The 26,778-nt window shown below is 38.6% G+C and overlaps 1 protein-coding gene across 1 annotated transcript in view; it reads left to right on the forward strand.

The window, feature by feature from the left end:
- The first annotated feature begins 5,172 nt into the window (after positions 1-5,172).
- Positions 5,173-26,778, forward strand: part of SMYD3 (SET and MYND domain containing 3) — a 340,366-nt gene continuing 318,760 nt past the window's right edge. The window contains exon 1 of the mRNA XM_065729621.1: positions 5,173-5,351. Coding sequence (XP_065585693.1) covers positions 5,188-5,351 — 164 coding nt within the window. The 5' untranslated portion in view covers positions 5,173-5,187. The remainder of the gene's footprint in view (positions 5,352-26,778) is intronic.

The following is a 26,778-nucleotide window of genomic DNA, read 5'->3' on the forward strand; positions in this document are numbered from 1 at the left end:
TTCTACCTCTTCTCAGTTTCAGTAAATGGTAACTCTTATCTACTGGTTAGCAATGTCTCAGCTTGATTTTTTTTTTTCCCTTGAATAAAATTATCTTACTTCAGCAACATACCAGGGAAAATATTCAATATGTAAAATATAAGACAGCTGCTGCCTGGATAAATTTATTTAACATTTTGAACATTAACTGAAAAAAAAGAAAATTGTTCACTGTGATTTTTTTAGTACTGTAGACCAACAGCCTTTACTGAGCCAAAGGATGACTTCCAGGATAACAGTAGGAGTCTGTTAAGTGTATGGAGTATAGTGGAACTGGGAGCCTTTTTTTTACCCTGATCACAAATGGGAAATGAAGGGAACAGTGCTGTTAATACAGGAGTGGCTCAGAGTGGTAGAAAAAGTGAAGAATGTTGGTATGACATGGGGAAATGAATGGATTTGGTTTACTGATGCATTTTTTGGTGTCAGAGGTTTGTAGTTTCTGTAGAAAAACACTGAATGCAAAGTTCCACTGAAATTTTCAGTTGTGCCCAAAGGTTTTTCATGCATTTTGTTACAATTTTTAATTAAAACTGTACCACTTGTGTTCCTTTCCTTAGATGATATATTCTATTCATAGTAGAGCAATGATTTGTTAAAATAATAATACATATAAATAATAAAGCACGATTTTTTTTTATTGATTTGGATGCAAATCCTCTCGACTGTTCAGCAATATTTAGGCAATATTTTCTCTGTTGGCTTTTTGAGATTTCTGATTTATTATCTTAAAAGTTCAAACTACTTTTTGCTATCAAGAGGTTAAATCATGTATTGGAGCTTTTCAGTGTCAGCAGTAGTCTTGGATTTATTGTCTTCTGTATTCTTCAGTGTGAAGATGGAGGTTCACTTCTAGCATCTGTAAAGATAGTAGTGAACAGTTTTCTCACTTAGCTTCTGGTGAACGTCTAGACATGTTGTGCAGTAAGGACCTCTACATTAATCCATAATGAGGGTTCTCCCAGCATTTTTCAGATTGCCCTGAGTTTGTGGGTATTTTTTGTCTTTTGTTTGATAAACACTTGTACTCTTACAAATGTAGGTGGGTCAAGAATACAGTAACTGATGCATACAATACTTAATTGAAAGTCTACAGTATAGCATGTTTCTTTCAGTTATTTCCAGGATGTGTTGTGTGAATTTTCTCTAGGGTTTTTTTATTGTTGACTGATTTCATTCTTGAGCTTCTAGAACATGAGACACGTCTGTCACATGCTGCCATTGAAGTACTGCCTCCACTCTTCAAATACTAGTTATTAGAGGAGTTGGCAAAGGGCTTTTGGCGTGCCAGAATAAGGCATCAGCATATCGGATTTATATCGATTTTAACTTCAAGGGTAGTAAGTCCTTCCTGACGTCCCCCATTTGTGCTGTCCACCATCCTGTAAAGAAAATCTCAGGATTGGGATTGCTTAAAGTTTTACTACTTAACTATTAAAATCTCAGCAAACACAAATAGAGCTAAGCTTCTTTCTGTTTATAATGACATCCAGTTATTGAGGAAATGTGGATGTTTGGACTTAGGAGATCAGTAGCTCACTTGTGGCTGAGAAGAAAGGTTTCTGGCCTTGTACTGGTTAACACAACGTGATGTGATAAGGAATTGTTAAGGTGGAATGTGTATATACTGGCTACTGGGCTTGTTCAGCATTGGAGATTTTAATTACAGCTTACCCTTGCAGGTGATAATGACTATCAGGTGATAATAACTATGTTGATGAAAAGTATCAACACAGAATTCCAGAAATAGATTGCTGATGTAATTTAAGAAGGGTACATGTGATAGGAAGAACCTGAAGTTCCTTGAGAAGCACGCTGAATTAATTAGTCTGGCAGGCTAAACGCAATCTGTGGGGCTATAGATACAGCTACAGCTCTTTCCTGAAAACTCCATTTAAGTTTTGCAAGCCTTCAATTAACAAAGCTGTTCCTTTCTTCTGTAAAAACTGAGAGAATGGGAATAGCAAGCAACTTTTCCGACAAGGACAGCAGGTCATCAGGATGTGTTTATTCACTCCTGTTGTATCCTGGTTCAGTAGCTATTGCATCTTTCCTTGTGTTTGCTGTTTTACAGGTCTCTGCTACAAACACTCACTGTCCTTAGCTGATAGATCACAAGGCACAAATACAGCAAATGGAACAGCCAATTACTCATAAAGTAATCAAGACTTTAACACTCAATCTCAGTGATCAAACACTAAGTAGGCCTTCAGCTTTATCTGTTTACTTTAAACTTTTGTGCAGTTTGGTATGATTCATAAACTTGAATGTGTTGTAAGTTATCTTTCCAGGATGGCTGCTCCTAGTAACAATCCTGCATAAATGTATTGTCTTGGTCTTTGTTTACTGGGTATTATTCTTATAGTGATAGCAAACATCTAACATCACCATTAGCAGTAGTGTTCCCCTGTTTTCAGTTGCAGTAGACACATGCAAAGACTTTTATTTCTGTGCTGCAGAATCACATTCTGAAGAAGAATCAGCCAGTTTGACTTAGCAGTCATTTTGCTTTATTTTGTGTAGATCTCCAGCAAGTGATCCGTAAACAACTCAGAAATATTTGGCCATTTATACTAGAACTGCTTAAATTAGAAAGATCAGGTTTCAAAGGCTTGCAGTGCTGTACGTAGGGTTTTTAATTCCATGCTTCCTGCCAGAAATAGCAGTATAAAAGAATTTTAAGAACAATTTAACTCATTGCTCTCTGTAAAAAAAAAAAAAAAAAAAAAAAAAAAAAAAAAAAGGCAGATTGCAGTTGGTTTTTTTTTTTTTTTTGGTGAAATTATACCATGAAATATTTTTCATATAAAGTATATTTACAACTTTTGTGGTTTTTTTTGCTAAGAAATTATGTGGAAATGAGCTTCAGAAGCTTGTTCTTTCATCTGAAGGAATTTACTTGAGGCAGGGAAGATTCAAACAGAAGTAGAAAAAATTATTGTGAAGTTCATAATAGAGAAACAACATGTAAAACCTGCATGTGACTAGAATTTATTATGAATTTGTTCTTAAAGTGCTTTTGCAATGAGTTTTTTTTTTGTTTTAATTTTACACTTCAGAATAAGTTTTTAACCATCTTGACAACACTGAACAGAGAGACACCTTCAGAAGATTCTTGTGTTCATAAAAGATCTGTCTGTGCTTACAAGCTTTCAACTAATCTGATGTTTACTCCATAGTTCTAGTGATAACAGGTTTTACACAGTTATAACTTAATACTTTTTATTTGGCTCAAAGAAAATCCAGTTGTGCCTTCTGGTTGGAATGGGAATTGTATGCTAGTGACAAAATAACAGAACTTGTTTAGCTGTTTATATAACTTCATTACTGTGATTCTTCTTGTAAATTAATGTTATAAAATATGCTGTCTTGAGAGAGAATGACAAATTTCTATTACCAAGTCTCATCTACAGGTGCTAAGGAAGAATGACTAATTCGGAAGCATCAGCCGCAATTAAGTAGTATGTCCCACAAAAGTGCCTCCAGGACGTGCCTTGGCAGCTGCAACTATGCAGAATGTGTCATGCATTTCATACAGCTGTTGAGAAGTCTGACCTGTCTCAGTGGATGACTTGGTCTTGTAAAAAACAAAACAAAAACAACAAAAAAGCCATAATAATAACGGATTAATTCAATTAAATATAGTTAAGTGCTAAATTACCTTTTATAGCCACAATATCATTATGCTTTTTAGAAAATTTGGACTGACATTCCCAAAAGCATCCATGCTGAACAGTCAGTTCATCACTGCTCTAAGAGCAATGAGTGGCACTGCATAGGTAAACTGTGTGTAAACTGTAGATGCAGCTATCCAGAATCAGCTTTTCAGCCTGTTCCTACAGATGTTGGCATATCTGTCACTGCATCATAAACAACATTCATGATGCGTTTCAGAACTTACCTATACTACAAAATGTCAATTACTACTCTCTCATTGTCTTATCAATTGAAATGCATATCAAACAAGTCCCCTTCTTCAGTTACTCAGACTTGGACTTCTGCTACAGTGGCTGTGTTGTATTATGGGGTCTTTTGAGTGAGAAAGCCTGAACTGGAAAACAGGGAAATAATGAAAAATACATCTTGTGTATTCAAATTAGCTTTCCTGAGGGTACTTCCTCTGTATAACTTGAAGTTTGTTCTTTCTGTATGTTGCTTGACCATCTTGTAAGTTTGTCCATCCAAGAGGTAGATATTAACTTCCATTAGTAATGGTTTTGTTTGTTATGGGTTTGGGTTATACTTGTTTAGAGACTCTATAAAACAGTGTATTCAAGGAAACACAGAACTTGAAATTGAAGGAGTAATGCATATAAGCTGAGGTGGTAACTTAATATTTTAATAATAGAACTATTTCTTTTTTTCCAAGTTTGCTTGGGAAACTAAAGCACAGTAATTGACATTCAGTAAATTGTGGGCAGATCACTGTCAGTTCTTTTGGTAACGAATTACATCACTGCAGATTTAAGTGAATTAGTTTCAACAGATACATTATTCTGTGTGAATCTGTGCTTTGGTCTACTTTGCTTCTTCACAGTGGTGGTATTTTGTGTATCACCTCTGAGCACTCTGTTGCAGCTTGAACATTCGCAGTGTAAAATAACTGTTACTGAGGAAGAAAGTGAGTGCATTTTAGAATTTCTCGGAGTTCTTTGGCAAGGCAACACTTGTTTCCAAAACAGAAGCACTCAGCTCCCTCTATAGGCACAGCGAGGACGAGCAGACGAAACTCAGCTGTAGAGTTCAGCACATTTAGCCTGCGTGATGTGTGTAAACTCTTGAACTAATGAAAGCTGCATAGACACAGACAGAAAGGATTTGTTATCTCATGGACTTTGAGCATCTGCGTTTCAGTATTTTGCATTTTTTCTGTCTACTATTTGGAGCCTGTACTTAACCCTGAAATGAGAGTGAGGGACGGATCCAGGCTCCACCTGTTCCAGTCTCTCAGATGCATGGCTCGCACCAGAGCTCCCTGCGTTAGCCACATACAGGAAAGTGCCGTCCCCAAGGGCTCCTCAGAATCGTGGGCTGCCATCGGAAGCGGCCAGAGCGCGCCCCTGCCCTCAGTTAAGATGGCGGCGGCAGCGCCGGGTCACGTGGGGGGGGGCAGGATCCCCGTCCTCTCGGTGGCGGCGCGGCGGCAGGATGGAGTTGGATGCGCTGCAGCGCTTCCTCAGCCCGGGCAAGGGCAGCGGCCTCCGCTCCCGCCGAACGGTGCGGCCCGGAGAGCTGCTCTACCGAGCCGAGCCGTTCGCCTACGTGGTGACCAAAGAGCAGCTGGGCGGCGTGTGCGAGCGGTGCTTCCGGAGGTACGAAAGGGCACAGGGACGCCGCAGCGCCATCGCGTGCTCTCCCGCCTGCACGGGGCGGGGAGGCGGGCGGGGCTGAGGGCAGTATGGGTCGGTGCTGGCGCGTGCTCGGAGGCGCGTGCCCTCCCCTCATGTCCTTAGCTGGGGACGCGGGCAGACCCGCGGGGGCTCTTGGCTTGCTCGCAAAGAATGAGCGTTTGTTTGCTGCCCTCGTTCTGCTGGCTGAGGTATCGCAGGATACTGTTAAAAACTAATTTCTCACTATTCTTGCATCTGCTCAAAATGTGTAGTGGCTGGAAAACGTCTGTGGGTCGTAACTGTGCAAGCTGACTTTCTTCCTGTTTGTCCAGTCCAAGGAAAGGGCTTCTTGCTCAGTTACTGACGTATATATCCACATATAGATTTTCTTTTTAATTTTTTTTTTAAACGTATGAAAGTTAGAGAAATGATGATACCTACTCTTCAGCAGTGCAGTCCTACAACATAGAACTGAAGTGTTTCATGGATCTGGTTTGTATTTAATCGGCAGTGAGATCTGAAGAAAGCCAGGTATAGGAAAAGCAACTACTGCTTCTTCCCTGTGGATAACTCACATTGGGTACAGCGTCTACTTTTAATTCTGATCTTTAGGTGGCAGTACAGGAACACCATTAACAAGTAAGGTTTTTCTTTTTTTCTTTCTTTTTTTTTTTTTTTTGAACACGACAGCATTTATCAATCTTATTTTATATGGATTAACGTTTGGCCTTTATACTGTGATGTGTAATTCCATACTGACTTCTGTTTTTGTTGTTTCACCTGAGCACTACACAGCCATTTGCTCATTCCCTCCCCTTCCCAGTGGGATTGGAGAGAGAATAACAAAATAAATAAATAAATAAATAAATAAAACCCAGCAAAGTAGAACTTGTGGGTTGAGATAAAAACTATTTACTGAGGCAGAGAAAAGGAAAAAAAGATAATAGCTACGCCACTGTATATATAAAAATGTATTTAACAATAGTTGCACAAGTAATTGCTCACTGCCTTCAACCTATGCCCAGCTCACTCCCCAGGCGGTAGAAGAGAGAGAGGTGAACCCTTCCGCCCCCCTTCAAAACATCTTGCACATGAAGTCATATGGCATGGAATATCCCCTTGGCCATTTTAAGTCAGCTGTTCTAATTCTGTTTCCTCGAGCATTTTGGGCCCTTCACTGAGAATGGGCATGACCCTATACAGCTCTGCTTAGCTGCAGTTATAAACATGAGCATGTTATCAGTGTTGTTTTTCTCCTAGAACCAACGCATAACATCATACCAGACACACTGAAGAAAACAGAACCGTCCTAGTTTGTATTAATATGTATTGCAACTTAGGGCTGTGTGAAGTGCTGGAGGTTGATACTGATGTGTGCAGTGTATAATTTTTGCAGTGCATGTGGGGTGGCAGTGTGGTCTGACCTGAACATGGGGTCACGGGCTTGTGTTACTTCTCTGACACGCTCTGCAACCTTGTATTCGTCCTTACAGCATGGGGCTGAGGTGCTGAGTAGGGCATGTCCATCCTTGCACGTCCATGTGTCTTAGGGAAACACACAGCATAGTGTTGCATGGCCATACCTTTTTGCCAAAGAATATCTGTGGGATTATGGGGTGATGCCAGCTGCAAATGTGACATTTCGTGTCATTGTGGAAGTCTGGAAAGATCTGGTTGGCCAGCATCTTTTTTCCAACAACTTCCTGACAAAGGCAACAGAAAAGATTCATTCTCTCCTGTTAATCAGAGCTTTTACGCATGGCTTCTTCCATGTCCCTAAGGTGGATTCTCTGACATTACAGCTCAGTACAGGTTTATAGCAGTGATGGAGTTATGTAGAGAAAGCTTTTTAATATTCCTTTTTGTTTAGTCTTGTGGTTTATTAGAATTGTACTTTATATAGCTGATCAAACTAGAGGTTCTTCTAAAGTCTAGATATTGCCTATTACTTCTTGATTTAACAAAATAATCATAAGTCAGCACTGGCTTTTAATGCAGGAAAAGTTAACATTGCCAAGTTTTTGTTGTTTGTTTGTCTTTTGTTGTTGTTTTGTTTTGTTAGCTTTTTACAAAATATTCCTGTGGTGTTTAATATTATCACAACAATCCAGTGCAAGAGAACCATGATGATCAGGGGGCTGGAGCACCTCCCCAGTGAGGACAGGCTGAGAGCTGGTGCTCTTCAGCCTGAAGAGAAGGCTCCAGGTTGCCCAGCAAGGTTGTGAATGCCACCATGCCCCCACCCTGGAAGCATTCAAGGCTGAATGGGGCTGTGAGCTACCTGGTCTAGAGGGAGGTGTCCCTGCCTATAGCAGAGGGGTGGAACTAAATGATCTTAAAGGTCTCTAGTAACCCAAACCATTCTAGGATTCTATGAGCCAAAGTCCGGGTAACAGTAGCCTAGTTCCAAACACTGTAGCATTTATACATTTACTGGAAAGCAACACTTAAAAAAAGTGAGTATTTGAGAACAGGTAATGTACAACATTATATGTAGACTAGAAAATAATACCAATGTATTGGTATTGGCTATGGTCAGAGGCCACTCAGACTACTGAAAAAAAAAAGTGTTTTTCTACAACAGCTGCTTTTGTAGAGTTATCTACCAAAGGAAAAATGCATAGTTGAGTGCTGTAAACAAACTAGCCATGGCAGCAGGTAATACTGCAGTCTTGGATACATCTGGTAAATAATTGTGCCAGCACTTGGGAGGTTTTTCCATGGAGGTATGGTTGCTTGCTGACAAACTGAAGTCCTTTTGTGGAATGCCAAAGAGAGCATCAACTGCTGCTGCTGCTTCCAGCTGCACTGGGCAATGAGTAGATGCGAGCCAGGGGACATGCTTTCTCTATGAAGATGAAAAGTAAAAGTTTAGCACGTGTGAGACTTTCACTGATGCATGAGGCCATAGCACCTGAGGAGCCTACAGATTTCTCTCTGAAAACCACTTTCAAAATTGTTTAATGTAGAGATAGCTTTGAGACTTCTTGAAAACATACTCTTGGCTTGCCTTGTGATTTTGCTTGTCTCCCTCAGTAACCATCAGGGTGGCTGGGGAGTTTCCCATGCTCCTGTTAAACATATCCTCTGGGCTGCCTTTTTCTTGTCTTACAGTTTTTTGTTTGGTTTGGTTTTCCACCTCTTAGAGATGTGGCTTGGGAATGTAATTCATGCTCTGTTTGCTGTAAACCTTCCTTTCCTTTTGGCAGTGTTTCTGTTCTTGCTGCCTGCATCCCTCCTTTCACCCCTGTTCCCAAGGCTGCTGTGATTGCCTTCTGCTGCCAACCTGGCTCAGATCCTTTTTGTAATATAAGAGTAGAAATAGGAAATGGAGAGGTGTTATTAAAAATAAATTTGACTAGATCAAGCATTTATTGCTGTGTCCATCATTTATGGAAAATCAAAAGTCAAGTCATTTTAAAAGTTCATAAAGATCTTGATGTTGTGATTCTGTGAGTATAGTTTGCATGCTTATAAAGATCTGTACTTTCAAAGCTGTATAAAAATTGTTGTCTTGTCAAGCTATGACTGACAATTTAAGTTGCAGTCTTGTAAATTCTTTTGAAGTTAGGCTTTACCATGTGTCTGCTATGGACACCTGATATTATGTTTCATTTTTGCATTCAACCCACAATATTAGTTTCTTAAATAATATCCTCTGCAGGAATGCTCTCTGCTTGTAATAAATGACAGCCACCAAAATGAGGTTGTGAATTGAATTATCTTTAGTATTCATTTTCTTATGTTGAACAGTAAAAGTGCAAGTACAAAATTACAACTAGTGCTTATAAGGGAATACATGAGTGATTAAAATATGGATAACTTGTGGTGAATGTAATATGTAGTACCAAAATTAGTTTCAGACATCTCCTGAGGAGGAGATATGTATATATTTTTCATTTTGCAAAAATTGCTGGAAGTTTTACACTGCACTGGAGAACTTATTTAAATTCTTTAAGAACTCTTAATGACATCTTGCCTGTAGCCATTGGATTTGATTAATAGCTGATGGTTGCATCCATTGTGGCTGTACTCCAAAGCCACCTTGTGCGTGTGCTTGTGAAGTGAATGCCATGATGCTGTTCACCCTCAGAGCACTTACAGTCATGCTCAGAAACATTTGCTGCAGTTGTTTTGGGTTATTCAAAATTATTATATTGGGTTATTCAAAGGTGAGGCTTGCAGAATTTTGACATGGCTACAACTCAGCTCTTCAGGGTCTGAAACAGGATATGGTTATGGGACTGCATGGCAGTCTCCCTGATGTGCTGGCTAGAAAGGGCTTATCCTTCATGCTGCATCATCCTTTTACTTTTCATTTTTTAGCTTTGCTTTTAAACTGGTACAAGCCATAGCTTAACAAACATGCATAAACACATTTCTTTGTCCTTGAATCAAAGCATTGCGTGTGAGGGAGAGGAGCTGTAGGGACTGCAGAAGGGAAGAGGGAAGGCCAGGCAGTCTGGCTGCTCCTTCTGGTGGTGGCTTAGGCTTTAGGCTGCTGTAGCTAGCTATGAAAACGAGACCATAACAAGGGGAGCAAAGGGAATTTCTGAGTTCTTATTGTTGTCTGCAGGAGAAGGTGGGTTTTGAGGAGTGCAGGACCAGCGGGGTTTTTAGTGTGAAGAGGATTCTTTTGCTTCCTAGTCCAGGCTAATCCACAGATTTATTCCTTCTATTATATTGTGGTTTGTTTTTTTTTTCCCTATTATATTGTGTTCTATCATGTTTTTGCTGTTTTTTGCTACTCCAGAACTGTTTCTTACCATTAGCTTCACTTCTGTAGAAGAAACACTGCAGACATTTTGAACTGTTTCTTATTACAAAGGAAATTAATATTTTTGATTAATGTCTTGGCTCTGTGGGGGTTTCTTCTCTGAGATAATTTTATTTCTGCCGTTGACTGATTTCAGAGCCCATGCTTAATTTCTGTGATTATAATTCTCAGTGTGTCTCTGTGCTGAACAGGAGCTTCTGCTTAGAGATCAAGATAAAATTTTGACTCATGCCCAAGAGTGTCCTGTTGACTGCAGGGCTGGTGCCAAATTACACACTTGTTGAACACCATTGCATAATTCCTTTGCTAACTTAAGCATTAATCCTCTGATCACAAAATACTGAGTTTTCTGTTTATTACCTTAATGATAGAATCATAGAATGGCATGGGTTGAAAACCAACTCAAAGATCATGTAGTTTCAACCCCCCTGGCATGGGCAATGTCACCAACCACTAGACCAGGCTGCCCAGTGCCACATCCAGCCTTGCCTTGAATGCCTCCAGGGATGGGGCATCCACAGCCTCTCTGGGCAACCTGTTCCAGTGTGTCACCACCCTCTGAGTGAAAAACTTCCTCCTAACATCTAACTTAAATCTCCCCTGTCTTAGTTTAAAATGTTTCCTCCTTGTCTGAGCACTATCAACTCATGTAAACACTTGTTCTCCCTCCTGTTTATATGCTCCTTTCAAGAACTGGAAAGGATTTACTTAGCTACTGCCCACCTTCAGCTCACAGTTCTTTCTGCTGCTAGCTTGGTTGCTTGTGCTTAAAGGAAATGAAAGACTGATTATTTTTTTGGAAGTAGATTATCTCCTTTGACATTTGTGCACTAGAGTACCTGATCCTGCCAACATCAGCTAGTAGATAAAACTTCTGGCTTTGCTGGGGGAGGTTTGCCTGCATGCTCTTGTGGGGCTGTGCTCTGCCTGTGTCACTTGGTGCCAGTGTGGAGAGGAAGGAGTGGCAAGTGTGTTGAGAAGTACCTCTTAGGTGAGGGTGGTATGCAGAAGAGAACAAAAGAGTCATTGGGAAGGAAGAGGTAGTATGAACATGTTTGTTACACCTGTTCTTATAAGTTCAAATGAATAATGGCTGACCTACTTAACTGCTGGGAATGTGTGCTAAGTGATCTGAAGAGATGATTTCTGTGGTGGGGGCATTCTTGCTGGTGGGAGAGATCCCAGCAGAATCATGGAAGTGAAGTTCAGATGAGATTTTTGATGAAGCATTGACCTGAAAGAGGAAAGGTTTGTGTCTTGGTTAAAGCTGAGTGTGAAATAAGTAGTGGTTGCTTCCTCTGTAAAGTTTTTGTTCAGTGGCCAGAAAGCTGCTTTTATTTCCTCATCAAGAAAAGACTGAAAGCAGCTCACCTTAACATGCAGGTTCAAGCTGTAGTGCTGTCTGTAAAGCAAGCAAACAAACAAACAAAAAGCAACAGCAGTGTATTTGTCAATCTCATGTTTTCCAAATATCACAGTGGGGTGGAACTATACTCTTGGAGGCACGCTTCTAAAAATGAAAGTCAGAATGATGCAGACTACCAGGTTTTAGAGAAATTCTGAGAGAGAAATTTTACCCTTTCTGTTTCATTCCAACTTCCCCTTCTTCACATTGTCCTCAGTGTTCTTATGGACGTGCAGTAGCAAAAGCAGTCTAAAAACTGAAACGAAAAATTGAAATGGCACAGTTGACCACTTTGTGTGTGATTTAAGTTCCTAAGTGACAGTGTTTTAACAAATGAGACTGACAACTTGGTTATTTGTGAGTGGTATCCACTCGTCATGTTAAAACTGTCTTACTCATTACTGTTGATTTACAGCAGATGGAATAGGTATGGAAACTTTTTTTAATGCTCTATGAAACTCAACACATGTTGACAGATTTAGCTGAAGTTTTTGCCCTGAAGAAAAAATAATAGTTTACATAAGAAATGTGTGACATCAGCTGTAAAACAGAGCAATGAAGTGTATTTCATGTTAAATAAAATCTGTTACAGAATATTGTGGGTGTTTTTCTTTGTGTATGTGTGAAGATTGTAGCGTTGGTTTTATTCCTCAAAATAAGTACAGGACAATATGTCTAAGAATGCCTGTTGCTGTGACTGAGACAACAGATGGATTGTTCTGATTGTCATCAAAAAGGGATACAACATGCATAATACCACCAAGACAGTTATAAAGGCCCTTAGCATCTCCATTACTGGAAGAAGTTAATCTTGCCATGCCTAATAGAGACCTAGCATTTTGTTAGACATGCAGTCAGCATGTGTACTGCTCATATGTGGGTTTTGCTGCCCTTTAATAGCCTTTGCTGCTTTGGCAATCATTTTCATGGAATTGCCCTGTTTGATGTGGTTGGTAGCTCATTGCAGGTTCCAATAAACCAAAACTACTTTAATTAGATCCTAGATGAAATGCTAAAAGCAATGTGAGGGGTTGAGCATTGTATGTGAAATGATTAGAATCCTCTGAAGATGTTGTGGAAATTTGGGTAGGGTTGTTTTTACTGGACTTACCTTTCTCCTGAAAAATGTGACTGCAAAATCCTGGTGTACGTGCATAAAATATAACAGAGGCTCAGTGACTGCTACCTTACATGGTGGACTAACTAATTCATCTTAAGAGTAAATAAATAAATAGAAGATATTATGTGTGTCTGTGCTGAAATACATATTCAAATAACATTTCATTACTTGGGATATTACTGGGATTATCAGACTTTTTTTTTTTAATGATTATTTTATCCTGTGTTTCAGGAAGGGCTTGCCCTTCTTGTTCTTGTTTACTGCCTTTATGGAAATTCACATTGCAATGTTAAATGCCCCTGTGCTTGGTTTTCTATTTTTATCTGAAACGACCATTGTAAGGTTTCCCACTTGTGAGGGTCGATGTTGTTTACTTCCCTTTCTGTAACCAGACAAAACCTTTATAGACAATCTTTGAACAGAGCTTGGAGGAAGCGATAAGTGGTAGTGCTCATCTTCTTCTTTGTTTGTCTTGCTCTTGTGTAAAGCTGAAGATATTTTCAGCTGATAGGTATGTTTTAATGGAATGGAACAGATGAGGGATGACCTTGTATTCAGAATTATGTCTGGAGAGTTAGTCTTTGTTTTGTCCCAGTCTTCATCTGTGAAGGTGTTTCATGGCTTACCAATAGGAGAGAGATGTTTGAAATTTATTGCATTCACCCATACACTCAGAGACTGCTGATGGTACATATATGAAATAGAAAATATTGTAACTGTGCAAATATATGTCAGCATATGGGCAATATGAAACCTATAGCCCACTTGAGCATCTTAAACAGTGATTATAGGCAACAGAAGGCAAATCTGCTGTAAATTTTCTGATACCAGTAGGAAAAGGTCCAAACACCAACAGATTTATTCATACATTTAGAATTAATGGAGCTTTTTAAAATTGCTAAAATGTGTCCTACTTCTGCCAGTGCTGAAAGCTTTGCTGTGTGAAATTTTATGGCTTGTGCAGTTTGCCAGATCAGAATGTTATTGTGCTAGATCATGTGAAGGTTCCTTCTGGTTTCAAAAGCTGTGAAACTTACTTGTCCTTAAGCCATGAAAAAACTGCATGTGTGGAATGGAAAGAGGCTTAACTGATGCTGCAGAAGAATAGGGAAAGGAGCAGTAGGATCTAAATAAGAATGAACTGAAGGAAATGTCAGTGTGAAGAATTGCTTACCTGGGATGGGCTCAGTAGGCACAACCTGGGAGCTAATGAAAGGATCCTAAATGTTTCAGGTAAAAAACTGATCAAAAGAGAAGAGCCTCGAAGCTTTTAAACATGCTGATCCACCTCTGATGATACAAAGCACTTAGCAAATCAGACATGAGTGGCTGGAAGCTAAAATAACAACATATGAGTGGTGTGAAGTGTTATGAAACATGCTATCTGTTTTTTGCCTTCATGTGTAAAACTTCAGCTGAAGGCTTTTGAAAGGTGTCCTGTACAGGCTGTATTTCCCCTGGGGAGTTACGAGGTTGACAAGACTGTGCGTAGCCCCTGTATTTGGCATATGGGAGCATCTGAAAAAAAAAGGAAAACAAATGGGAAGTGGAAAATACAGCTCTGGAAAGAGATTCCTACTTCCTGCTTGAATTTCCTGAAACTGAGAAGCTTCTTGAGGAAAGGATAAAGGCGTATAGCATGAACATGGTTTCTTACTAGAAAAGATCTTCAAGAGTTTATGCGCAGCCTGATGTACAGGGAGCAGGATGTTGGCTGGGAAACTGTGCCACTGTGTTGGCCCAGGAGAGCAGTGTGCTGGGAGCATGAGAACTGGGTTTGTAGCAGAAGATATGGAGCTAGGGCTGACAGCAGAGCAGCATCAAGTTGTGCTGCTTTTTGGCGTAAGAGCACGTGGGTATAGTGGTCAATAGCTGGGGATGTCAGTGTTAGCAGTGATGCTGAATATCCACCTTCAGAGCTGATTTTTCAGCCTATTCTTTCTCCCAGGGCAAGTTGAATTATTAAAGGACATATTCTGCCTTTGAACGGGTTGCTCACAGCTGTGTCAGTGTTTTGTGTACTCAGAATACAGAGCTATTTGTCTTTCTTTTTTGAGAGAGCTGTTGTAAGAGTTCGGTCACTTTTTTCCCCCCAGCTTTCCTCCCTCTATTTGTCTCCTATGGAACAGATGAAATAATTTACAATACTCCCAAGTGCTTCAGAAATAATTGTAGAGTCAAATCCATTGTCCTTTGAGATTGGTGTGGGAGTTGTGACTTGGGTAGTATGTCTGTTCAGAACAACTGTACTGTGGAGTTATTAATTTTTAATTTCCTTATCTTCTTTTTAACCTCCCCCTGTGGAGCCTTACAAGCTCCAACTGTCTGTACACACACTGGTTTATGACCCTTGTAGGTAGGGCTGGTTGTGAAGCATGCTGTTGGTGCTCGTTCTCGTATGCTCATCTCAGTTTTAATTAAAAAATTAATTTGTACTGAAGAGTAATATCTGGTTTTTATTAGTCAAAGGATTATTCTTGCATTTCTGCTTGATGGCACATGAGGATTTGGTATCCATTTTTAAAACTGTATTTGTTGGGACGTCTCCACATCAAGCTGCTGTACAGCTGGAAGGTAACAGCAGTTAAGTATTCATTTTATTTTCCAGCTACAAAGTCACCTGCACTGTGTGTTTACCTCTCTCTCCTTTGCTATAAATTCTTTGAGGTATGAAATAGCTTGCTAGTAGTTTGTTACACAAAGAAGCTGATGAATGCTTATCTGTTTATCGCAGATAATAATGTAGCTACAAATCTTAATGTACATGTAAGCTCACTGTGTAGAATTTTTGCCATTATGACAATATTTAAACAGTTATTGCAGCCTTAGCAATATCGTCCTAGACTGTGCAAATCTCTGCAACAGAAGCTTCCTTTCTTGCCATCCTGCCCTGTTCTGGAAGCAGATGGGATTTGAAACTTTTTAGAGTTGATAAGTGTTTCCAGCTTTGTCCTAAAACATTACATTTTTCACTCAGAGGGTGGTGACTCACTGGAACAGGTTGCCTGGAAAGGTTGTAGATGCCCCATCCCTGGAGGCATTCAAAGCAAGGCTGCATGTGGCTCTGGGCAGCCTGCTCTAGTGGTTGGCGACCCTGCCCATGGCAGGGGGTTTGAAACTGGATGGTCTTTGAGGTGCTTTTAAACCCAGGGCATTGTATGACTTTATGATTCAGTAGCTTTTAACTGAGCTGATATTTTGACTTCTCCTTGTGATGAGTTCTTTATTAATCGTTCTGGCTGGTGGAAATATATGACCTCTGGTTTATCCCAGACTTTTTCCTATGAAGTCAAGTTTGTCCTTCATATGTACACATTGTGTTTACTGCTGCGGAGGTTAGGAGTTCCCAGTTGGGACAAATAAAGTCTCTGTGCTTTTACTGCTGCAATTATCTATTCTCAGAACTTCTAATGAAGGCAGAGGAAGGCTCTCATGTCTCCTAGAATTAGTAGAATTACTAATTTCCAAAAATGCATTTTTTTGTTAACTTCCGTTCCATTTTTATGGATGTGCACTTCTTATGCAATAAAACACTGCATTAATTTTAATTGGAAGAACAGCATGTTCTGTAAACTTACTTTGTAGCTGAAATAAAGAGAAAATTGTTTTAAAATGTTCTAAATAATTTGGTTCTTATTTTTGAGAAGTCGTTTCCAAACATCTTAAATTAAAAACAAACAAACAGAAAAAAACCCCAACACAATTCTTTCCTCTTGTTTTCTTTTTTTTTTTGAATTTTACAGTTACTGATGGTATAATTAACAAATAAATACGGTGTACTTTTGTATATGATGGTAAAGTTACTGCTGGCACCATGTCCTACAATATAATATGGGGGTAGTAGGCCCTGTAATGAGTTTGTAACTTAATGATATTTACCATGAAACTCTGTGGTAATGACAGTGATATCAGGCTTCTAGGGGAAACCTTCCTAAAGAAATGTCTGCAAGGGTTGTCCTGTCTCAGATGCAGAGTCCCACACTTGCTCATGTGAAACTTTATGTGGTTGGTGGTTGCCTGGTCTCCCAGTCTGTCAGGATGTCTCTGCAAGTCTCTCTGTCCTCTACTCTAGGGAGTCAATAGCTCCTTCCAATTTAGTGTTGTCTATAGTCATTGTATATTACTTGACCCCCTAACCTTGTGTTAGATACTCAACATTAAGGAAGTTGTTTGACCTTAGAAGTCGTAATAGGGGGCTCGGATTTTTTATTTGCATTCTCAGATTTGCTGATGCTGACTACAAAGATCAATGCCAGACAGAGAAATATTATTCAAATGGGATATAATATGTTAGAAACATAGAAAACAAGCTAGAAGCAATCTCAAGGATGCAAATGGTAAATCAGTAAAAAAGATTCTGTTAAATAGTTTTTACTTTTCTGCCTGATTTGCACTGAATCCACCAGGTTTATTTTTGCGTAGCTTGTGCAAGAGTCTAATCTGTTGAAATATGGTATGGAAGTAATCTTTTTTCCCTTTATGTTGGTAACATAGAATATTTATGCATGTTGTTCATGTTTGTGGTGTTAATTTATTTGTATATTTTTTATTTTATTTATATTTTTATTTGTATATTATTTCCAGAAATCTAGGCTGCTAATGGACTGTTCTGAGGAAGAGAAGAGAATTATACAAGTGTCAGTATGTTGTTGCTGCATATTGTATATTGTATATGCTTAACATATAGTATGTGTGTAGTAAAGTCAATTTAGCCAACAGTTCTTTAGACACTACCGTAGTTTAAGGAGAAACAGTTACATTTATGTTAGTACTGTTCTTGATATGAAGCCAATTATTATTATTATAATTATAATAGTATGGGTTCTTTTCCTCGCGTGAGCTGGTGACTGATCCATTACTTAGGACTGTATGACCCAGGACTTAAACAACTCCATCTTTCTTGATGTGTGTTGAGTTTCTATCTGTGACTATAGATAGGTGAGTTTTAAAAAGAGAGGAAAAAGACAAAATAATGAATGAAGCCTATTTGCACAATTACAAAATGCCCAATAGCAGCAGCAAGAGTGAAAGCTACCAAAATTAAATTATCTTTAGTTTTACTTTTTTTTTTTTTTTAGGTAGTAGGAATGCAGAAAATAGGAGCTGGTTCCCCACAGCAGTAAGTTTGGTTGACGTCTTCCACATACATCACATTATCTGAAATCTGAAGTTATACTCTATTTCAGAGTTGTTTACAGTTGCAAACAGATTCTACAGTGAGCGCTATACTTGTAGGTCTTCTTCCCCTGTCAACACAAGATTTCATCTTAGAATGGGGAGGGTAGGGAGGTGTATTCATTCCTGTTGGAGTGAATAGGAATTGGACTTAAGTTGAAAAGATGCCTCATCTCATTGGATCGAGCTATTTCTCTCTATTTGTGACAGGATTTGATCTCGGGTTTCAGGAAATAGGTGTGTACACTTGCTGTTTCATTTCCAACAAACTGTACTTTCAGAGTACCTGAGAATTCAGAACATGCCTTACAGCACTGGTTAAATTCTGTGAAATCTTCAGTCCCAGCACAAGGAAAATAAATTCTTTAGATCTCCATGTAGGTGCTATTATGTTTTTATTTAATTCCTTTGCCTGTTTGTTTTTCCCCTGGTTAATCTTAATTTGTAGAAAACCTTAAGCAGTAAGCCTACAGCATTTTGCAGGATTGTAGGATTATTACACAATTCTTCTGCTGGTTAAAATTGGTTAAAATTTGGTTAAAATTTGGACTCGGGAGGGGAATTTTGATGCTTGGAAACTCCAGTTTTGATTTCAAAGCCTGGTTTTTGCACAGAATGTATTCAAGGTATTCAAGGCAGTTTAATTTTTTTTCTTTTTCTGTTCTTATGAGCTATTCCATATAACATTTTGTGATACAAGGAGATTTAGAACACTTCTGGTAACAAAAGAAAGACATTGGAGTGTTCCTCTGCATGATTTTATATTGGGTACCTGAACATTGTGAGAGTTTCAGTTATTGAAGAGATTAGCTATATTGTCAAATACTCTCTGCATATCCTCCACTGTGCTCTCAATAATTTTTTCTTGAAACTTTGCCAGTCACATTTTAACAGAAGTGCTGAAAACAGTATTTGTGCTGAAAACAGTATTTGTTTAAATAACTTTCTGATCGTATAGAAGTACTGTTACGATTTTCTAATACATAATATGAAGAAAGCATTCAGATCCTGCTGGTTTGCTTCCAGGGACTGCAGGTAGGACATTGGCCCACAGTCAGCAGTGGTGGAGGCTGGACCAGGCCCACTACCTCCTTTGTGCATTAGCATGAGTGTGGGGCGGGACATTAATCTTGACCTTGGTTACAGTGCTTTCTTCAACAGTACTTTGTAGAAACTAGCTGGAGTCTGAAGCTGTGTGTGTGTATGGAAGGAATAAATATTTGCTCTGTATCGCTATTTGGGCTTGATGCTTTTGGTGATTACCCTACCAACCAAGAAATGAAATTGCCAATGAGAAACAAGATGAAGATGAAGAACTGAAAACATGAGGGTTGAATTTAGCTCTGAAAAAGCTGTGCAGATTCCACTTTATTTAGAACAAAACCAAAGCCTGCTTCATTTTGAAAATGTGGTATGGAACATAAGATTTACATATACTCTTATAATATGGACCTCAAATGAATCTAAATAGTGGTTCTTATTAAAAAAAATACTTGGCAGTATTGCAGTCTCCTCCATTCAGTTGTAACAGGTGGTGTGTGAAATGTATAGATATCAGCTGTAGTTGCTGTGAATAACAGAATGTTTTACATTGTTCATGTCCATGTGAGCACTTCCGAGATAATGAATTTTTGTGTTTTCATCACTCAGAATTAATTTGAAGTTTATAGAGTACAGCAGTGGGACAGTTATCTGGGTAAGCGATGTACACTTCTAGAAAGAAAATGATTAAAAAAAAAGTCTGTCGGCTGTTTTCCTGTCTGTTGACAGATCTCTTCTGTATGTATGTATTTTAAGGGAGTTGAACTTTACAAGAGTTTTATCTTAACTTCTGCCAAAGTCAGTTCAGTATCGTTTCTAGTTAAAGATATTTTCTCTTCATGGTTGTCACATGTACCAGATGAAAAAAATATTGGTAGGATGCCATAGAAAAGGGTAGAGCTTCCATTTAGCTTCTGTTTTTGTATTTTAGGGCTATTTCTTACCCTGCAGTGACATTCTCCTCAGACTGTTTTGCGTCAAGAAGTAAGATACATCATATATTCTTTACTATTCCATAGTGACAGGCAACAAATCCTGTTCTGTTGAGAGAAAAGGAAGCAGCAACATGCAGTAAGAGTACTGATACGGTATATATGCAGCTAACAAGCAAGTTAGAAGTGGGAGAGCTTTATTCACCTTCTGTTATCAATATTCCGCAAGTGCAGAAGAAGCTATGTTGAGATAACAGGAAGACCGATCTTGTTGGCAAAGAAAATGAAATACATGAGTGCTGCTCCAAAAGTATTACCTCCTATTTTTTGATGTTGACCCATGAATTCAGAGGTAGATGTTGGTGGTAAGGCTGTAGAGGTTGACCCTTCCTGTCAGTATTCTGTTACAACAAAGTTGGTATATGACAATTATTTTCTATTATTAAGGTAGTGGGGCTCCAGAGCAGATGCACAGAAGACCTGAGTGGTGAGGGCTATGTGAGGCTGGCATGCTTGCTTGCTGATAACTGAGGGAGCTGGCTGATTTCAACAAGTACTGGGCACTGCAAGTTGTAGGTGGGCAACTAGCACTCCAGCTTTTTTGTTCTATCCTGCTACGTTATTTTAGACTCAGACAAAAGTCAGATGAAGGCTAATTCTGCAGCTCATCTTTCAGAGGAACAATATGAGTATCTCATCAGTCTCTGCTCACTGCACTGGTTTCCAGTTGTCTGTGATAGGATCCATCCAGGAAAATTTGGCAGGCAGAGCACTCAAAATGAAGATGGTCTGCACACACCAATATGTCCCCCTCTGCAGCCAGACTGCATCATCCTGAAATATGGCCAAGCTCTTGGTGGTGTCCTCTTCTAGGTCAAAGAGTACTGGCCTAAAACATGAACACAGGAAGTTCTGTACTAACGTGTGGAAGACCTTCTTTACAATAACATTGATGGAGCACTGGAACAGGTTGTCCAGAGAGGTTGTGGAGTCTCCTTCTATGGAGATATCCAAGACCCATCTGGACACCTCCCTGTGCAACCTATTGTAGAGTACCTGCTTCAGCAAGGGAGTTGGACTCAATGGCCTCTTGAAGGTCCCTTTCAACTCCTGTGATACTGTGAAATAGCTGCAAGTTTCTGCTGGCCTTCAAGGAAAACACTGAAAATATGTATTGTGTTAGAGGAATGAAGAAATTACACAAGGGATGTAATTGTTGCGAGATCTAAGGAGACCTTTTTTTATTGACTGGTTTAGAAACTACAGCTAAAGAACTATGATGTGAATCATGGCCTAGCAGCAGCTGGCAGCCCACAGGCAAAGTGAGATTGACGCATGTTTTGTTCAGATATAGTGTTGTTAAAAAGACAAAGCTTCCCCCTTTGTATCCGGAAACTGCAGGTATAGCTAATGTTAAACAAGAAACATAAAAGAAATCCTGTTTTATTTTTTCTTAGACCTTAAACCTTGGTATTTAAATCAGTCAGGTGTTGGACCTGTGCTTCTTGAAGTACAAATGGTCCTGAGTCTGTTCTGTAATTTGTGTTTACTTTTACAACTACACTAGCTATTCATGATGTTGCATGGTTCCTTCTTTCCAAGAATTGATTATGATATTTTAAGGTTTTTATGTGTATCTTGTTTTAAACCTAGTGGAATTATTATGTTTTTGTCTTCCATAGAATGATCCAAACTGCTGGAGGCTGGTGGCTCTGCTTGTGACAGTGGGGGTTGGAACTTGATGATCCTTGGGGTCCCTTCCAACTCAAGCCATTCTATAAATACCTATGAAAAATATTTGCGAATTTATTCAGAGATTACGGGCAGCCCTTCTGTCTCATGCTGTAATTTTACTGGGCTGAACTATGGGAGTTGTTCCTCTAGAGGGGAGAGATGGGTTTGGAGTCCTGTGAGTAGCTTTTGGTTCATTAAGATATATTTAGTTTGAAAGAGTGAGATTTAAACTTTAAACTACTGAAAGATTAGGATTTCTTATGCTATGGAACTGTCATTTCAAATACAGTTCTGCAATAAAAAAGAGACCTGAGACTCTGTAAAAGCCATCTGTCATTACAAGTAGAAAAACTTTAAAGGGGGTATTCATCATAGTAGGAAAAAAAAATCACCATGTTTTGAGTGAAGTGTGTTAATCCAGGGTAATGTAATTATTCAGATCTGGTATTCCTTTAATTCAATTCATTAAGAAAACTGTCTTTGTGAGAACAGAATGACTGAATTTCTAATCAATGTGAGTTCTTTAACTGAAGCAGGATTTTTTCCTAAAAAGGCAGGTTTATGCTTGTAATCACTCTAAAGTGACAAGAAGTGACAAACTGTGACAGACTTGCTATTGCTACAGCCATTGTATAGGCTGTCATAATTAATGCAGGGGACCAGGAAATCTTAGAACTAGAACAATTTTACATTCTTTTAAAGATTATAATAATGGTGGTGTATAGACACTGGGCAGTTTTTCTGTGATATGATCTCTGCTTATTTCTAGGGAATGTGTTTTTTATTTTGATTAAAATGATAAGTTTTCCAAATATGTTAAGTGTTTTCTATGCCACAGGCTTAGCAGTAGTGTATTTCCTAAATGTGGTTAATAATCTCCCATAAATATTCCCTGCAAGGCAGATTTAAAATAAATGGGAGTTGAGTTCCCAGCTTTGCTATGGGGGGTGGTAGGTGTAGCTTGGGTGGGCATGATGCAAATGCCTGTAGAGATCATGTATTGGGAGTGGTAGCAAAGGGAAAGAAGTGCTTCATCCAAGAAAAGCTTTTCACAAAGAGCAATTTCTTTGTGTGTAGCCCAAAGATGAAATGAACTGCAGGGCCCTGGTCAGATCTCCTAGGGTGGGGTATTTATCTATCTATCTATTTATTTATCTATCTATTTATTTATTCATTTATTTATTTATTGCATCACCATGAGAAGGCTAAATGACAGATTCTTCATATGGGTGTGCTTAGATTTATATGGGAACTGCAAATTTTGGTTGCTAACTCATGTAAGATTTCTTCTTAAAGAAATACTCTGCAAATATGCAGCTTCCTGACCATCAGTCTGCATTTATCTGAATCTCATTTTTGACATCTTTAATTTCTAGATCTGTTTGATAAACTCTGAGAAATGAATTTTGGATCTGTAAAGCTGCAATGAAGGAGGCCTTTTTGCAAGATGCGTCTTGACTCAGTGGTCAAGTTGGTGACAGTAATTGCCAGCTTAATGAAGTATGTGGGTTATTCCATAACCATGGGAGACTGGTTGGATGGAGTCTACCTGTCTCTTGCTGCTTATGTTACCATTCTATTTTCCCTTGCATAAGCGTTCCTAAGCTGACCCATCCTCAGGTCTAAATCTTTATTGTAACTTCCCAAGCTTTTAATATTCTAGTAGGTTATTTTCAGTCACTCTTCTATGACTACAAATAAATAAATAAAAAGATGATTGATGTATTTTTTGCCTTCTTTGTCCCATGTGCCACAAGTGTGTCATTTGTCTAAGTTTTATTTTCTATAAGCTTGTTCTGCACATCATTTGATCATTATTTCCAGCATATCTTGTTCCAGCTTTTATAATGATGAAAGTAGTTTCTATATCTGAAACTATTTGGATCCTTCTTGGTGGGAGGATCCAAATTGTAGAAATTTAGGATCAAATTGATAATAATGAAAAATAAATACCCAAAGTTTTATTAATGCCTTTTCTGTGTCAATGTTCTCATTTATGAGATGTCTTGTTATTCTTATAAATATTTTATGTTCTTTGGTCAGTTTGAACATCTTGAAATTACAAGCTGAACTGAATAGTTGAATAGGTCTAAATATTTATATCTGAGTATTATCTATAACTGTAAGTAAATGAAAAATAACTATTAAGTCCTTGATTGAGGCTACTAGGATCAGAAGGATTAGCCCATGAAGTTTGTTAAATTTACTAGAATGTGCCTTATTGTTAAATTCATCAGTTTGCTCCTACTAGGAACCTTTACGTTCTGTAAAAGAGATTCTTCTTTGCTGTAGATGAACTTCAGAACATTAGGATGACATGTCAGTGTGACAGTCCATTTATAATTCCTTTTATGTATGGATCTTAGTACTTTTGAAAAGGCCAATATACAGGCAAAACTCTTTCCTCTTTCACCTTCCCCATGTTCCTGAAGGACTTCCAGTATAGTTCTTCGGTGTTTTTTAAGATTTAAACCTTCTTTTCTAGTATATGGTATACAATGGTATGTAGTTGACTTTTTTTTTTTTGAACAGCCATCTCATAACCTTATCTATTTTATATTCTATTGAGTTAGAATAAAATGAAATGCTTATCCATAAATCAGGCTCACTGTTCTTGATTATTGTGAGCAGTGATGCAGGGACTGATTCTAATAGAATTTGCAGGGAAGAAGTCAATTGAGTTTCTATAGGGGTCATGGAGGATCCATAAACTCCCATGAGGCAGTTATCAAAGATGTAACTGTATGCAATGGAGCAGAACAGAGCTAACTCCTTTTACTTACTGCTTCTTGATTGAACAATTAATTTGACAGTGGTCACTGTGCACTTTGCCCTTTTAGAAAGATTTGATTGTACAATCTTATAAGACGTTTATAAGCTTCAAGGTGATTTTAAGTTCACAAGTAATTCTTCCAAAAACCTAGTTGGATATATGTGATCAGAAACTTTACTTTTGCTTTCTCTTCAGTGTGTTCTTTCTTAATACTACCACTTTTCGATAAAACAACAACAAAAGAAAAGACAGTTATATGTTTTTACAAATGCCATGTGTCTGAGACAGAATGGGGCTTTACAGAATGGAGCCTTAAGGGCTATACAAGGAATCTGTTGATTCAAACAATAACTAACAATGGTGAGAATGGAAGAATTGAGCTCTACCTTAAGGACCCAAGTTGGAAGCTGTGAGGTCTATGAAACTTCACTCCACAGAGGTGGCATGCTGGACTGTTTACATTCACTTTCTCTCATGTCCCCTCATGGCTTATAAAGATCAGAAAAGGGTGGGGGGTGTCCATGATGACCAGAGGCTCTAATGAAAAACTCCTGAATCTTTCTGACACAAGTAGGGTGCTGCCTAGAAAGGTGGTCTCAAAGAAACAGACTATTTAATGGGGAATACGTATTTACTTTGTCGACCCAGTGCCCACAGATCGAGACAGCAGAATCAAGACAACACTAACTCCAAGGGTGGTGAACTATACCTATATTTAAATCTCTCTTTCTCTGTTTCTTCTCTTTCTTCTTTGATTTGTTCTAATTCAGTAGCTGTTGCCTAAATTTGCTGTAAAGTAGTTAAGGAAATAACACCTATGCCAAGTACCCTTATCCAACCTGCTTACTAATTGTTGTTAGAAAGTTGCCCAGTTTTGCTTCAAAGTAGCTGATTAGTTGTGAGAAAGCTCAATAAATTGCCTTGTATTGTTCCTCCAGGCCAGGATTGTCCTCTGTGACCTGCTACGGTGACCCTAAGAAAGGAGTGCCCTATTTGGTGAATCTTTGGAATCCTACCTTAATTACAACCCACTGGGTGGGATGAGATACTGTATTAAATCTTTTTTAAATGGGTTGGCTGAGCTGCTGCCAAATGATCTCCTAGAAAAAAAGGACGAAATACTTTGAGAAGAAATAAAATATGCATATTAATATTGAGATGGCTGTGATCTTTGCTCTTAAAAACAAAAACAAAAAACCCTACCCTATTACTGATACTTGTTGGTACCAGTGCAAACAAACAAAAATAAAAGTTTAAGTTATAGTCTACAGACACAGCATTTTCCCCTTGAAAAATATTTTGAGGGTTAAAAAAAGAATTGCCAATTTATTTTGGGGCTACTGGCCAAAGTGTCTGTGCCTGCAGCTAATATTTACAGCTAATTAATACTGTATGACTAGAAGATTACTGTAGTAACAATCCTTGTAGCAAAAAGGGAATAATATAGTTTTTATTCAGTACCATATAACTCATGCAGAACTCATTAATTCTAAATTTACGGGTGTGATGATAATGAGTCATCTTGTTCAGTGTTTGGGTTTTGACCTAATTCTATCCTGTTAGTCTTGTGTTCAGGTGGATAAAGAGGCAGGAGAGCATCAAACTGTGCATAATTTTCAATGGCAATGTTAAAGGACTGGCTCTGAAATTGTTTTTATAGCGTTTATATGTATACTGTTTCTGGCTAACTGTGGTTGATTGGTAGAGAGGTTCTTGTATGCCAGTGAGTTAAAATATTGAATATGAAAAAATTCTCAGTACCACAAGGTCACTTCCGCATTTGTATATATATAAAAATAATCATTTGATCTTTTTTAAGTCATTCTGACTGTTTTCGTATCGTGTCTGAGTAATTCATTTAGTTGCATTGAAAACTCAGTTTAATTTCAAGTTATGCTCTGTAAGACAGTGACATTATCAACCTGTTCTTTTCTGACAAAATTTGAGCTCTATCACCTGCAGCTCACTGATTGTCACTTTCTATGAAATCCAAATCTGCATATAAATTTGAAGGAAACTGGTCAATGAGGTGGGGGGGAAAGATGATCAAAATGAAACTAAACTTCTGCAGAGTGAAAAATGACCAGGAGGACAGCTGGGTGCTTCATCTGAGACTGGTTTCTCTTTGTTCATCTTTTGGACATAGCAGAGCTGGTGGTGTTTTGCTATACCAGGCTGCTGTTACTCCCTCCCTCTCCCTTTCCTGACTGTGTGTTCCCATCCCCTTTGTTATTGCAGTGCTCATGGCTCTGAGCTGGGACCTGCCTACAATCTACTGTCCCTGCTCTCTCCATCATCTCTTCACTGACCTGCTGTGGGGCTCACTTGCCTACACTTCTCTGCTGCCCTTGATGTTCTTTGATGTCCACTGCTATTTAAATTATATTGCTGGAAAGAATGACATGGTAATGAACACATCACTGAAATAAGCGGTGTAGGAAACTGTAGCTGT

This window comes from Cyrtonyx montezumae, unplaced genomic scaffold, assembly GCF_038088225.1.
Source record: "Cyrtonyx montezumae isolate F1298 unplaced genomic scaffold, pur_monq_1.0 scaffold_0, whole genome shotgun sequence".
Lineage (NCBI taxonomy): Eukaryota > Metazoa > Chordata > Aves > Galliformes > Odontophoridae > Cyrtonyx > Cyrtonyx montezumae.